Below are 13,558 nucleotides of genomic sequence, written 5' to 3' on the forward strand. Positions count from 1 at the left end.
TGGAGTAAAACAAAGTGCAATAAAGATGCACTTTGTTTTACTGCATGCTTATGTATGCTTGTAGTTACATTTTCAGGATTAAAAAAAAAATGAAAAAATTTCTTAATTGTACAGCAGGCAATCCCAGATCAAATTTTAGGTGATAAAGTAAGGTAACACATTACATGTTTCTTTTAAGCACTTGTAGTTGGAAACTGATTTTTGAACATTTTCAGCTCTGTGTGTGTGTGTGTGTGTGTGTGTGTGTATAAATATATATGGGGAGGGAGGAAGAGAAAGAGGCAGGGTTTATAGTAAGTCATTCTGAGTATCATTTATTGCCCCTTTACCTTTTAAAATTTGATCTAGCTATGGCAAAAAGCTGGAGATCTTTTTGACAACTAGAAAGGCATAAAAGTTGTTTTGTATTATACATGCACACAGATATATTCGAATGGGTATATATATATATATGGAATATATATGTATTATATATACGTGGTAAGTGCTGTGAGTAAAAAAAAAAAAACAACTAAGGATAAAGGAATAGAGAGGGTCAGGGTCAGGAAAGAGCCCTTTGCAGGGTAAAGCTTATGTTGAAATTTGAGCATTTATAATTGTTCTCTAGATAGCTAAGTCTTTAAAATATTAAAACCAAACAGTTGTGGAGTTTTTATTTAGAGTTTATTTTAAATTACAGTACATTTACTTGTAAGGTAAAAATAGCTTTTTCAGTGGCATGAATTTAAATATAAAACAATATTTAAGCGTTCACTATAAATTACTGTTAATATATCTTAATCTTCATGAAAATGACAGTGTAAAGATCCTAACAATCCCAAATAAAAGTTTTTGCTAAAACAGAAAAAATATTTTACCCCAACTGTTTTTTAAAAAATATTATTTATTTATTTGGCTGTGCTGGGTCTTAGTTGCGGCACGCGAGATCTTTAGTTGCAGCTTGCGATCTCTTGGTTGCGTCATGTGGGATCTAGTTCACTGACCAGGGATTGAACCCAGGCCCCCTTGTGTTGGGAGTATGGAGTCTTAGCCACTGGACTACCAGGGAAGTCCTTTAACGCAACTCTCAAGGGTTTTGGTTTTAGGAAATCAGTAGTTTAGCACTGCTTTATTAATATACAGTACATATTAGTTAACCTTCAAGCTAATGTAAATAGTAATATTTACTTCACAAAAGGTGTTTTATTGTAGCATTGCATGTGTTTTTGTCCTCGACCTAATGGGCAAAAAAGTTGACATGCGTAATTCTTCTTAAAGATAATTAGATATGTCAAGGAATCTTTAATTTGGGCGTATTTTTTCTTTAATAATGATCTAGGCATTGTTGATGAAATTCCTTAACATCTGTGTTTACTGATCATTGTGACTTAATTAAAAGGTTACAGTTATAGCATGGAAGATTAAAAAAATAGGACCTTTTTGAGGATGCGATGTGTTTTATTATGAAGTTTTTCTTTTTTATAAATTTATTTTTGGCTGCATTGGGTCTTCGTTGCTGTGCGTGGGCTTTCACTAGTCGCGGTGAGCGGGGGCTACTCTTCGTTGCGGTGCGCGGGCTTCTCATTGTGGTGGCTTCTCTTGTTGTGGGGCATGGGCTCTAGGTGCCTGGCCTTCAGTAGTTGTGGCACGTGGGCTCAGTAGTTGTGGCTCACGGGCTCTAGAGCGCAGGCTCCTTAGCTGTGGCTCACGGGCTTAGTTGCTCTGCGGCACGTGGGATCTTCCCAGACCAGGGCTTGAAACCGTGTCCCCTGCATTGGCAGGCGGATTCTTAACCACTGCACCTCTTATTAATGAATTAGAAATGTCCTTCTTATTCCTGACAGAGAAGAAAATACATAAAGTTAGTTACTTTATATACTAGAATTTTCTTCACTCTTGATGGAAATGCATACTGTTCTGAGTTATAAACACATAGAATTTCAACTAATATATTGTTCAAAAGCATTGTATGAAGAAAAAGTTAAGGCTTATGTGATTTCCCTTTCCCCCCCTTTTCTGTACCCACTTAAAACCATCAAGATTTACTTGGCGCTCTATAGTGGCATTGCCCAATATAAATATAATGTGAGCACCATACTGAATTTTAAAGTATTTTGCAGGTATATTTAATTAGTAGAGTTAGTTTTAGAAATATTGATAAATTTTACTTAAATATGTCTAGAATTTTTCAAAATCATGTTATGCATATAACAATAGATTTTTTACGTTCTTTTAAAATACTAAGTCTTTAAAATCCAGTGCATATTTTTTATTTACAGTACAAGGCAGTTTGGAGTGACCACTTTTCACATACATGGTCAGAATGGGATGTTACCATGTTATGTGAATTAATTCTGTAATAACATGTCTGTTATAGTTTGTTATTTTATCCTTATTTGTCATCTAAAATAAGAGGCAGGTACATGGTCAGCAAGCTTTCAAAAATGGTGTGCAAATTCTGAAGTGGTGATGTTTGTATAGTTACGTAGACATTCGTGACCACATGACTGTTTGAGAAAATTGGAGTCAAAAGGTTGGTAACTGTGAGCTTCTAGCACTTAGGGGTTTTTGTTAGGGCACACAGATTTCTTGAAGGAGTGTGTGTTGAGGGTTCCTAAGATACTCTCATGCTTGATAATTTGCTAAAAGGGCACAGAAATCAGAGAAAAGCTGTGAAACTCATGATTGTTTTATTACAGTGAAAAGATAACAGATTAAAATCAGCAAAGGGGAAAGGGTATATAGGGTGGAGTCCAAGAGAAACCAGGTGTGAGTTTCCAGTTATCCTCTCCTAGTGGAGTTGCATGACAGTGCTCCATTCCTCCAGTTGTCCTGTATGACAGCATGGCAAAGTGGTGCCAGCCAGGGAAGCTTACCTGAATCTTCGTGTCCAGAGGTTTTTTTAGGGGTCAATTATATAGGCATGGAAGTACCTACATGACTGTCTTTAGTTACTTAGTCTCCAGTTTCCCTTATTCCTCCTCCCCCCTGAGGTCAGGCTGATAAATGGTGTGGCCCAAAGCCCCAGGCATACAGAGATAGGGATTTACCATAATTCACATTGTTAATATAAATTACCTGGTGTGGCCCAAGATTTTAGGTGTACAAAGAAATTTATCAGGCAGGATATTGCAAGGGGTCAGAGGTTATCTTCTAGGAGCTTGTCTTAGGTGATTCCTTTCTTTGGAATATGCAGAGTTTAACCCCCCAAGCTTGCAGAGTTACCCCTTAACTGCACAGGATGATTCTGGATACAAAGGAGGGTGTCTCTAGTATCAATTCTTAGAGAAACAAAAGGGTAGATGAAGATTGGTGATAGCTCAATTCACCTTAAATATCTAATATGTTTTAAGCAAATGGCATGGATTACTGACTGTCAAGGTAGAGCTATATAAAGGCTGACTTTGAGAAGTAAAGAATCTAGCATTTAGGACAGCCATATAGTTACAGGTTTCTTAGTTGGAAACAACTCTTAAAGTTTACTGACTGCCTCCTATAAATTCACCTTGTTTGCTAAAGTATATGTTATCTCCTTTAATCCACATCTGAATGTCCATTTCTGCCTGTGATGGGAGGAACTTGTATCAGACTAAGGCTCCCTATGAGACTAGGGAAAAAATATAGTTTGAAGGCATCGTAGAGCTTTTGAGTCAGTGAAGACTTCAGGAGTAAAGATTCAGGAGAGAAGAGAAATAGACATATTCTGTGGGTTTCCTCTAGAGATATTTTCTAACTCTTAAGCTCTTTTGGATAAGAAGATAAAAGTTGAGCAGTGTATGAGAGGTGAGCAAAAAGCAGCTGAGGGAGTTGAGTGGAGCTTTCAATAGTTTCTGTTGTTGTTTTAGTCCTAGGTTTGCAGTTTGAATCTTTTGAAAGGCCACACCATAGGAGTGGGAACAAACAGAAGTAGGCCAGACTTTACAGTATCTGAAACTCAGTCTCAAGCCAGCTCTGTTCCTGATTGGACTGAGGTAATCTCTTACTCTGACTGCTTGTTAGAAAAAAATTAAATCCTTTCTGGAAGAAGATAATAACATCATCCAGAGCTTCTACATTTTTTCTTCCATATTTTCATACAGTCATTCACATACAATGTGTAGTATTCAGTAAAAAAATCACTATGCATTCAACAGGACCAACAGAGAAAAACCAGCATAGAAACAGGTTATGCATGTTATTCATAGGTTGTGTAATTCTGCAGTTATAGACAAGAACTTTAAAATACTATAACCTAGTCATGAAAATAGATGGCAAGGTGAAGAATTGCAGTAGAGAACTTGAATCTATAGAAAGGGATCAAATAGGAATTCTAGGATTGAAAATACAGTAACTAAAATTTAGAACCCAGTAGATCAGTTTAACTGCGGTTTAGGCACTGCTGAAAAGAGGTCAGCTGGAAGGTTAGTCGAAAATATTCCGCAACATTGATTTGTCTTTAAGTATGTAAAACAGAGTTGGTAAAACATAGTATTATCACTTATAAACTTGTATTCAGTACCCTACCCCGAGCCTTTGAGCAAACAAAAATTATTCATTAAAAATATCTTATGTAGAGTTCACTTGTTCAGCACACTCAGCTACTTGGAATAGAGCCTTAGGATGAGAAAATAAGCAAAATACAGATTCAAGATAGATATCCAGAGCTGGATGGTAAAACAGGTATTTTAGCATAGGGGAGTTAGAAGCAGCTCTTAGTTGGGGTAATGGTTACAGTACACTTGGTAATCTGGTAAACTAGCTCACCACAATTAAGACTGTAAATTAGAAAAGAAGTTACAGGTAAATAATTGAGGAATTGGTTTTGGCAGCAAATACCTTGTTTGATCATATCCAAGACTCCACTATGAATTATACCATTAGTGTATGTACTACTAGGAAAAAAGAAAGCTGTCAATTATAATTGACATCCCATTACAGTAAGTCCCCTACATACAAACCTTCAAGTTGTGAACTTTCAGAGATGTGATATGTGTTCCATCAACATCAGGCGTGAGTGAAATTGCAGCTTGCCCTCCATCTCCTATTGCAGATGATCCTTCATCTCTGCCAGTTCCCACCTCCTCTCCCTCCTCCAGTCAGTAACTCTTCTTGCCTGTTCACTCGATGCCAGCCCCTGTATGCCAACTGTTGTACTGTACTACTGTACTTTTCAAGGTAGTGTACTGTAAGATTAAAAATGTTTTCTTTATTTTTTGTGTTTGTTTTTATGTACTATTTGTGTGAAAAGTATTATAAACCTATTACAGTACAGTACTGTATAGCTGCGTGTGTTAGTTGAGTACCTAGGCTAACCTTGTTGGACTTATGAACAAATTGGACTTATGAACACGCTCTTGGAATGGAACTCATTCGTATGTAGGGGACTTAACTGTAATTGTGATACATCCTGATTTCAGAGATGTTAAAATGTGGGGGAAAAGGTAAATGGTAATCTTAGTTTTAAATCTCAGTTCTATCCATAATTGTTTGTTTGCCTTCTGTCAGGGAACTTCTTTGAGCCTATTTGCTTATTTGTGAAAATGGGATAGTATAGTATGCTCTTTAGAATTAGGAAGACTAAATGAATTCAGAGACATGAGAGTGTCTAGTATGGAGTAGGCATTTGAAACCTGTTAATTTGACTTTTATTTTTTCCTTCTAAAATTTGGCATTGTTAAAATAATAGGAGGAGACTCCTGACAGCTGACCAGGGTGGGGGGAAGAACAAACCCCCAATATATTGGCTAAATAAGAAGTTAAAAAAGAAAATTTCTGTTGGAGCTGTTTAATAAATTGTCAAGCATCATTCTTTATTCTCCCTACCCCACCTCTTTCACCTGTCTTATCCCCTCAGTTATATTTAAAGGTATCACTGACTGGTTCCAATATGATGATTGATATTTATAATAATGGAACCTACACATCAAAATAATGATATATTTTCACTAAATTGGTTTTTACAAAGCTCATTTTAGGAAGATTTGTAATCCTTCTAAGTTTAGTTGTGATGCTTAAAATCTCAGTCTTTAGTTTGTAGAATTCTTGCTCTTCTGATGATGCGATATGAGTATGGCATTAATTCAAGTGAGTGGATCTTTTTAAGGAAGGGTTGGATTTTGTGATGTTTGATGGATGTGAGAATTCCTCATTTTATTCTTATTTTGAAGATTCCCAGTAAACCGAGAACAGCATTTTTCTGGAGCTGTAAGATATTCATAGCTTTAATCTTATGTTCATTCTGTTCTCTTCTTTCAGGATTTTTCAAGTCACATTCAGTTGATAGGATGAAAAAATTTAAGAGAAGGCTATCCCTCACGCTTCGAGGAAGCCAGACTATTGATGAATCGTTGTCTGAATTGGCTGAACAAATGACTATTGAAGAAAACAGCAGCAAAGATAATGGTAAATATTGAGGGGGTAGGGAAGGGGAGGAGAGAATTGAATTACATGATAAATCGAATGTAAATTTACTTTCCTGATTAGTCCTTAGTAGGTTCCTTCTGTTTATTTCTCTGCCTCCTTCCCTAGTTCAATAACTTTGGCTTGCTTACTGGAATGTTCCATTCTTACTCCAACAGTGTTACTATAGCTGGTCTCTAACCCTGATGAATTCTCTATCCTGTTTATCTTTCCATTTTTCATTAGTTCTTAAATAAGAATACTTTGTATAATATTATCCTAGTTAAGTAGCTATTTTAAAATTAACATTTAAATATTTTTGTTTTCTTATAACAAAGTTTATACAGCTTAAAAGTGCATAGTAAGTTTGTGAAATTCCTGGGAATTCCCTGGTGGTCCAGTGGTTAAGACTCTGTGCTTTCACTGCCGAGGGCCTGGGTTCAATCACTGGTCAGGGAATTAAGGTCCCACAAGCCATGCGGCGTGGCCCCCCAAAAAAAAAGTTTGTGAAATTCCTGTTTTAAATTTCATCAGTTTTATAACATTATATATGCATATATTGACTATCCACATAGACGACAAGGTTTATCATATGAGTGAATCATACCATTTTTTTACTTTATATTGACCAAAGAATCTATCCATAGTATTGAAAGCAGTTAATAGTAGATAGGCATATAATGTTTCACAAGTTTGACAGTTCTTTTTACAGTGTAAAGTAGTTAGTACACAGATGTTGATATAAAATAAAAAGTTTGTTAAATTGAATGGATTAAAATGCAAAATCCTGATGAAATCTGTAGAACAAGCCTACATATTCAAAACTGAAATAGCCCTAGAGATGTCATAGTAATAACCAGGAAGGAGCTTACAGGAATGGCTGCCAGTGTGTCATAATGTGCAGATTCTCTTCCTTGCCTCTGCCTGAAGTTCTTCTGTTTAGAGGTTTGTGGCAGTTGGTGAAAACATGAATACCCTCACCCCCTCTGGATGAAATGTAACTGTCCTTGTGAGAGAGGGAAAGGTATAATGGAAAGTGCTCTGGACTTTAAAAGTCATGGATTGGGACTTCCCTGGTGGCGCAGTGGTTAAGAATCCGCCTGCCAATGCAGGGGACATGGGTTCAAACCTTGGTCCGGGAAGATCCCACATGCCGCGGAGCAACTATGCCCATGTGCCACAACTACTGAGACTGTGCTCTGGAGCCCGTGAGCCACAACTACTGAGCCCGCATGCCACAACTATTGAAGCTCACGCACCTAGAGCCCATGTTCCACAGCAAGAGAAGCCACCGTAATGAGAAGCCCGCGTACAGCAATGAAGAGGAGACCCCGCTCACCGCAACTAGAGAAAATCCGTGTGCAGCAACAAAGACCCAACGCAGCCAAAAATAAAATAAATAAATAAATTTATTTTTTAAAAAAGTCATGGATTGGAATTTGGGATACACTTACACACTTATTAGTTACATGACTCTGGGTAAGTAATTTATCCTACCCAACCTTCAGTTTATCTCTTCCTCAGAAGGGTCATTATTTTACTCAAGGTTATCTGGCTCATAATATAGGAGGGGAAACATAGATGAGTTTGGTAGAAAATTTAAAATAATAATTTGGTTATAATTTACTTTAGGAGAGAAATATTTTACATTTGGATCAAATCTCAAAGCTGATATTATAATGTTTTACTTTTATTCCTTTTGCCAGGAGAAAAATCCTTAATTCTCTCTCAGATCCCCTTTGATTTCTTGTTATTAATTAAACCCTGTATATTCATTCTTATGATCCACTCCACGAGTCTTGCGAGCTATTCGCCAATGATATTCAGGAGTAAAGTAAGCACAGAGTACATCTTGATAGATGCTTTCTGGGAACACATTCTGGATGGGAATTTGACTACAAGACAAACCTCTTAAAAATAAAAAAAGAGTGTGAGTCAAAGAAAATGTACATACTTTTTGGAGAGCCAATTAATATTTTAGATTCATAGCATATTTCCTGGAATATTTTAGTATTAATTGTCTTAAAACATGCTTAATTTATAATGAATGGTGAAACATTGAAAATTTTTTTCAAATAGAACATAGTTTAAAGTTTACTTTTATTCTAATAGTAACATTAACAATTAGTAAAGAAGAGAAAATAGAAACTCTGCTGAGTTTCCTCTTTAAGTTTTCCGAATTACTTGAAATAATACTTGAAGATGTCATAATAGACTGATTCCTCTTGGGTTGCAGAGATTGCTGGTAGCATAGGCTATCTCTGAGTTATATCTGCTATTACTTATTTCCTATGTATAACAACGGCACATGGGACAGCTTTCACAAAGATTCTTTACCTTTTTGGTTATCTTTCAGTACCTGATAGCTGGTTCCAACATTTTCTTTCTTTATGGAGTTTATCTTAAAGGTAAAAAGCTCCTAAGATTGGTAACACACACAGTCTGTGTCTGAATATGGTTTAATGAATGAGAAGAGGTAGACTATACTTCTTAAAAGATCTTCTCACATACACTATAACCAGTTTGTAAAGCAAGTGATATTTGTCTAACAACTATATAGTGGTAGTGCTGGCTTGAGGAGGAAGAATATAGTTTATAACTTTCTTAAACTAAACCAATTTTTCATCTCCTGTCTTTTGTTCAGTCACTTGTATGAGCAGAATCCTCTTACTCTTGCATTATATATAGGCAGGTGTCTCTCATGCATATTCTAGGACAAATAAAATGAGAAAGTACACCTAAATGGGGCTAATACTATAAAAATCTTGGAAAAATTATAATGCATATGATACAGTTGGTGTATCAAAATGTACATACACTGTCACTCATACATGTTCTACCTCCATCCAAAGAGAATTTGAGCTATTATCTCTATTTTGATAATTATGAGTCATACTGTGAAGGCTTTAACTCAGTTATAAATGTATAATATAATTATAGTTCGCATTAGAGTACCTTTCTAGATAAGCTAGTGTGTTTACAGATTGATCGGTGGATTGAACCCCAGGGAAAGAGGAATCTTGAATTTATATTTAGTGTGTTAAAATTAGGTTGAAAGTTTGCAAACTTGGTTGATTTAAGCATACTGGCCTTAACTCAATACAGCTTTTCCTAATTATAAAATGAAATTTTTGCACTAAAATTTACAAACTGAAGTATAAGAAACATTTTTTTCTAAAGTACTTTCAAGGAAAGAGAATTCTGAGCACATCAGATTTTTTTTTTCTTAGTAACTGAGAAGGCACTGAATATTTCATTTAAAAAAAAAACTGTCAAACATTAATTCATCTCAGTTCCTCAGAAGTTAAAAATAGAATTACCATATAACCCAGTAGTTCCATTCCTAGGAATATATCCAAATAATTGAAACAAGTATTCAAACAGAATCTTGCACATGAATGTTTATATTTATAGCAGCAGTATTTACAGTATGCAAAAGGTGGAAACAACTCAAATGTCCATCAACAGATGAATGTATAAACAAAATGTGACATATTCCGGGAATGGAATATTATTCAATCATAAAATGGAATGAGGTACTGATACATGCTACAATATGGATGAATCATGAAAACTGAAAGAGACCAGACCCCAAAGGTCACATATTCTATGATTCCGTTTTTATGAAATATCCAGAATAGGTAAATCCAGAGACAAAAAGCAGCTGAGTGGTTGCCAGGGACTCAGGAGAGGGGGGAATGCGGAGTGACTGTGTAGTAGATACAGGGTCTCCTTTGGTAGTGATGAAAATATTTTGGAACTAAATAGAAGGGATGGTTGTACAACATTGTACATCTACCAAATAAAATGATTAATTTTATGTTAGTGAATTTCATCTCAGTAAAAACAGTTCATCTGAAAAATACCTTTTTCTCATAGATTCTTGATTTGCTTGCTAGAAGTCTTACTATGATTTTAGACATACAGAAAGTTACATTTCATGATGTTGTCTTTAAGTAGTTAGCCTTACTCTGTAATGAGAAGTGTATTGAAATTATTGATTTGATGAGGAGGACAGGTGACAATTTAATTATGATGAAGAGAATAGATCACACTTATAGAAAGGCAAAAGTAGTGTTTTATTACACGTAAACTATTTGAGGCTTACAAAGGCAGCAATAACAAGAACAAAAAAAAACCCCAAAAGGCAAAGATTGAAATGGTCCAGTTTTCCTGATATTCAGTTTCTTGTCCTTACTCCTCAGTCTGTGCACTGGGACAGTTTATCGTGTTGTTCAGAATTAACAAGACTAGTTTTATGGATATTGTGAGACCTTGTCTTATTTCCAGGTTTCTCCCTTTCTCCTGGTAATCTGATACATCAGGGTCCCCAACCCCCCACCCCCACCCCGGGGCCGAACAGCAGGAGGTAAGCACAGCAGGAGGTGAGCGGCGGGCAAGTGAGCAAAGCTTCATCTGCCGCTCCCCATCGCTCCCCATGGCTCGCATTACCGCCTGAACCATCCCCCACCCCCACCCCACCCCACCCTATCTGTGGAAAAGTTGTCTTCCACGGAACGGTCCCTGGTGCTAAGAAGGTTGGGGACTGCTACACTACATGGTAGCAGTGACAGTTTTTGACAATAGTGGATGACATAGGGTGTTCTAAGTAGTGCTAACTCCTCCAAATAGGACAAGATCTGTGAGAGGATGAGGCTGAAAGCACAGACTTCATTGGATGTATGTAGGGTCTGGAATAGGATCGGGTTAATAAGAGAGCTTACAAGAGCAGGATTAGGAACCAGAGAGTGAGTTAAGGCTACGAGGTGTTGGCTAAGAAATTCGTTCTCCTGATCATAGTAGTACACATAATCAGAATATCCAAATAAGATGTCAAATAAATTTCTTAGTGGAATCTAATGATTGCCATGTTATGATATTAAAAAGTCATTGAAATCCTTACTTGGAACTAATTATAGAATAGGAAAGATCTAGTGCAGGTTTTCATATAGATTTCCATTACTTTTAAAAATATATTGTAAAATATATATAACCTGTAATTTACTATTTTAACCATTTTGAAGCATACAGTTTTAGTGTTAGTACATACATTCACATTGCTGTGCAGCCACCACCACTAACCATATCTAGAACTTTTTCATCAGCCCAGACTGAAACACTGTACACATTAAACAGTAATTCCGGACTTCCCTGGTGGCGCAGTGGTTGAGAATCCACCTGCCAATGCAGGGGACACAGGCTCGAGTTCTCGTCTGGGAAGATCCCACATGCCGCAGAGCAGCTAAGCCCGTGTGCCACAACTACTGAGCCAGCATGCCACAACTACTGAGCCTGCTCTCTAGAGCCCGTGAGCCACAACTACTGAAGCCCGCACGCCCAGAGCCCGTGCTCCGCAACAAGAGAAGCCACCTCCATGAGAAGCCCTTGCACTGCAACCAAGAGTAGCCCCCGCTCGCCACAACTAGAGAAAGCCTGCGCGCAGCAACGAAGACCCAATGCAGCCAAAATTTAATTAATTAAAAAAAAAAGAAAACAGAAAGATCAGTAGTCTGTAATAACCTATATGGGAAAAGAATCTGAAAAACAATGGATACATGTATATGTGTAATTGAATCACTGTGCTGTACACCTAAAACTAACACAACATTGTAAATCAACTATACTTCAATATAAAATAAAAATTACAAAAAAACAAAATAGTAATTCCCCATTCTCCTCTCCCTTCAGGACCTGGTAACCACTATTCTCCTTTGTCTATTTGTCCTCTTCTGTCTAACTTATTTCATTTAGCATAATGCCTTAAAGGTTTCCACTTCTTTTTAAAATAGAGTATTATTATCTTACTGAACTGTCCAGTTAATTGCTGTCATAATCTTGAAATGTGTGAATATTTGACCTCATCTAGTCCTATGACTTCAGCTACTATGTAATGCTGACTACACCGAAATTTGTTTCTCTAGTCAGGATTTTTTTCTGGATCTTTAGATTCATATCGAAATGCTTACTTGGCTTCTCCACATAGATGTCTAATAAGAACCTTAAATTTAATACATATGACTAAACCACAAAGCTTGATTTCCTCCCCCCACCAAATCAGCTTCTACTCCAACTTGCCTCACTTAACCTAAACCACTTAAAGCTAGAAATCCAGGAATTATCCTTGATTATTTTCTCTTTTACCCTTTCTTCCCTCCTCTACCATTGTAGTTTCCTATATATTTACTACATAAATAACTTTTAAAAACTCACTGTTAATGATAGTCATTTGCATACTTGACACTTGATTCCAATTGTCCTTTCACATATTGTATTTCATATATTTTTAACAGTCACTCTATTGGAGATTTAAAATTTTTCTTTGGATAAATATTTTTAATGTAGGTTATCACTAAAAGCTGTGGTGGGGTGCGGAGAGTATGTATGAAAGTAATTTTGCAGCCAAGTCTGCTGGCCTTCTGGTTCTGCCTTTGTGTAGTATATCCTAAATCTGCCTGCTTCTCTTCATCCTCGTCCAGGCCACCATTATTTGTTGCTTCGAGTACTATACAATAGTCTCCTCCTCCTGTTTCCCTTCTGTTGTTTTCCTATCATCTGTTCTCCAGCAGCAACCAGAGTGATGTTTAAAAATTTTTTAAATTTTTGATAATTAATAGATTCAGGGGAAGTTGCAGAGATAGTATGAGAGGTTGCTTGTACCTTCTCTCAGTACCCCCACCCCCCCGCTTTTGGTTACACCTTCTGTGACTATAGAACATTGTCAAACGCAGGAAATTAACATTGGAATAAAGCGTCAATATAATTCTATGTCATTTTATCACATGTGTGGATTCATGTAACCACCAGTGCAGTCAGGATAAAGAGCTACTCAGCTGCCACAAAGAGACCGCTCGCATGCTACCCCTTTATAAGTCGTCCCTGCCTCCTTACCTCCCACTATCCCTGACCCCTCAGAGTGATATTTTTAAAACATGAATCAGATCATATTACCTCCTACTTCAGAGCTACCATAACTGCTTCCAATCTCAGAGTGAAATTTAGACTTCTGTGGTGACATATAAATCTGCTTCTCTCTCTGATCTTAATAACACTGTTCCCCCCACAATTATTACTATAGCTACACTTGCTTTCTTTCTGTTTCTCTGATGCAGTGGTTCTCAAAGTGTGACCCCTGGACGAGTAACATCAGCATCACCTGGGAATTTGTTAGAGATGCAAATTTTTGGATTCAATGCCTGACTTA

At 36.8% G+C, this 13,558-nt stretch overlaps 1 protein-coding gene across 1 annotated transcript in view; it reads left to right on the forward strand.

The window, feature by feature from the left end:
* The window catches only part of CDK17 (cyclin dependent kinase 17), a 97,441-nt gene that overhangs the window by 43,312 nt on the left and 40,571 nt on the right, over positions 1-13,558 (forward strand). The window contains exon 2 of the mRNA XM_079937175.1: positions 6,214-6,360. Within this exon, the coding sequence (XP_079793301.1) occupies positions 6,243-6,360 (118 nt within the window). The 5' untranslated portion in view covers positions 6,214-6,242. The remainder of the gene's footprint in view (positions 1-6,213; positions 6,361-13,558) is intronic.

This window comes from Stenella coeruleoalba, assembly GCF_951394435.1.
Source record: "Stenella coeruleoalba genome assembly, chromosome: 11".
NCBI classification, from domain to species: domain Eukaryota; kingdom Metazoa; phylum Chordata; class Mammalia; order Artiodactyla; family Delphinidae; genus Stenella; species Stenella coeruleoalba.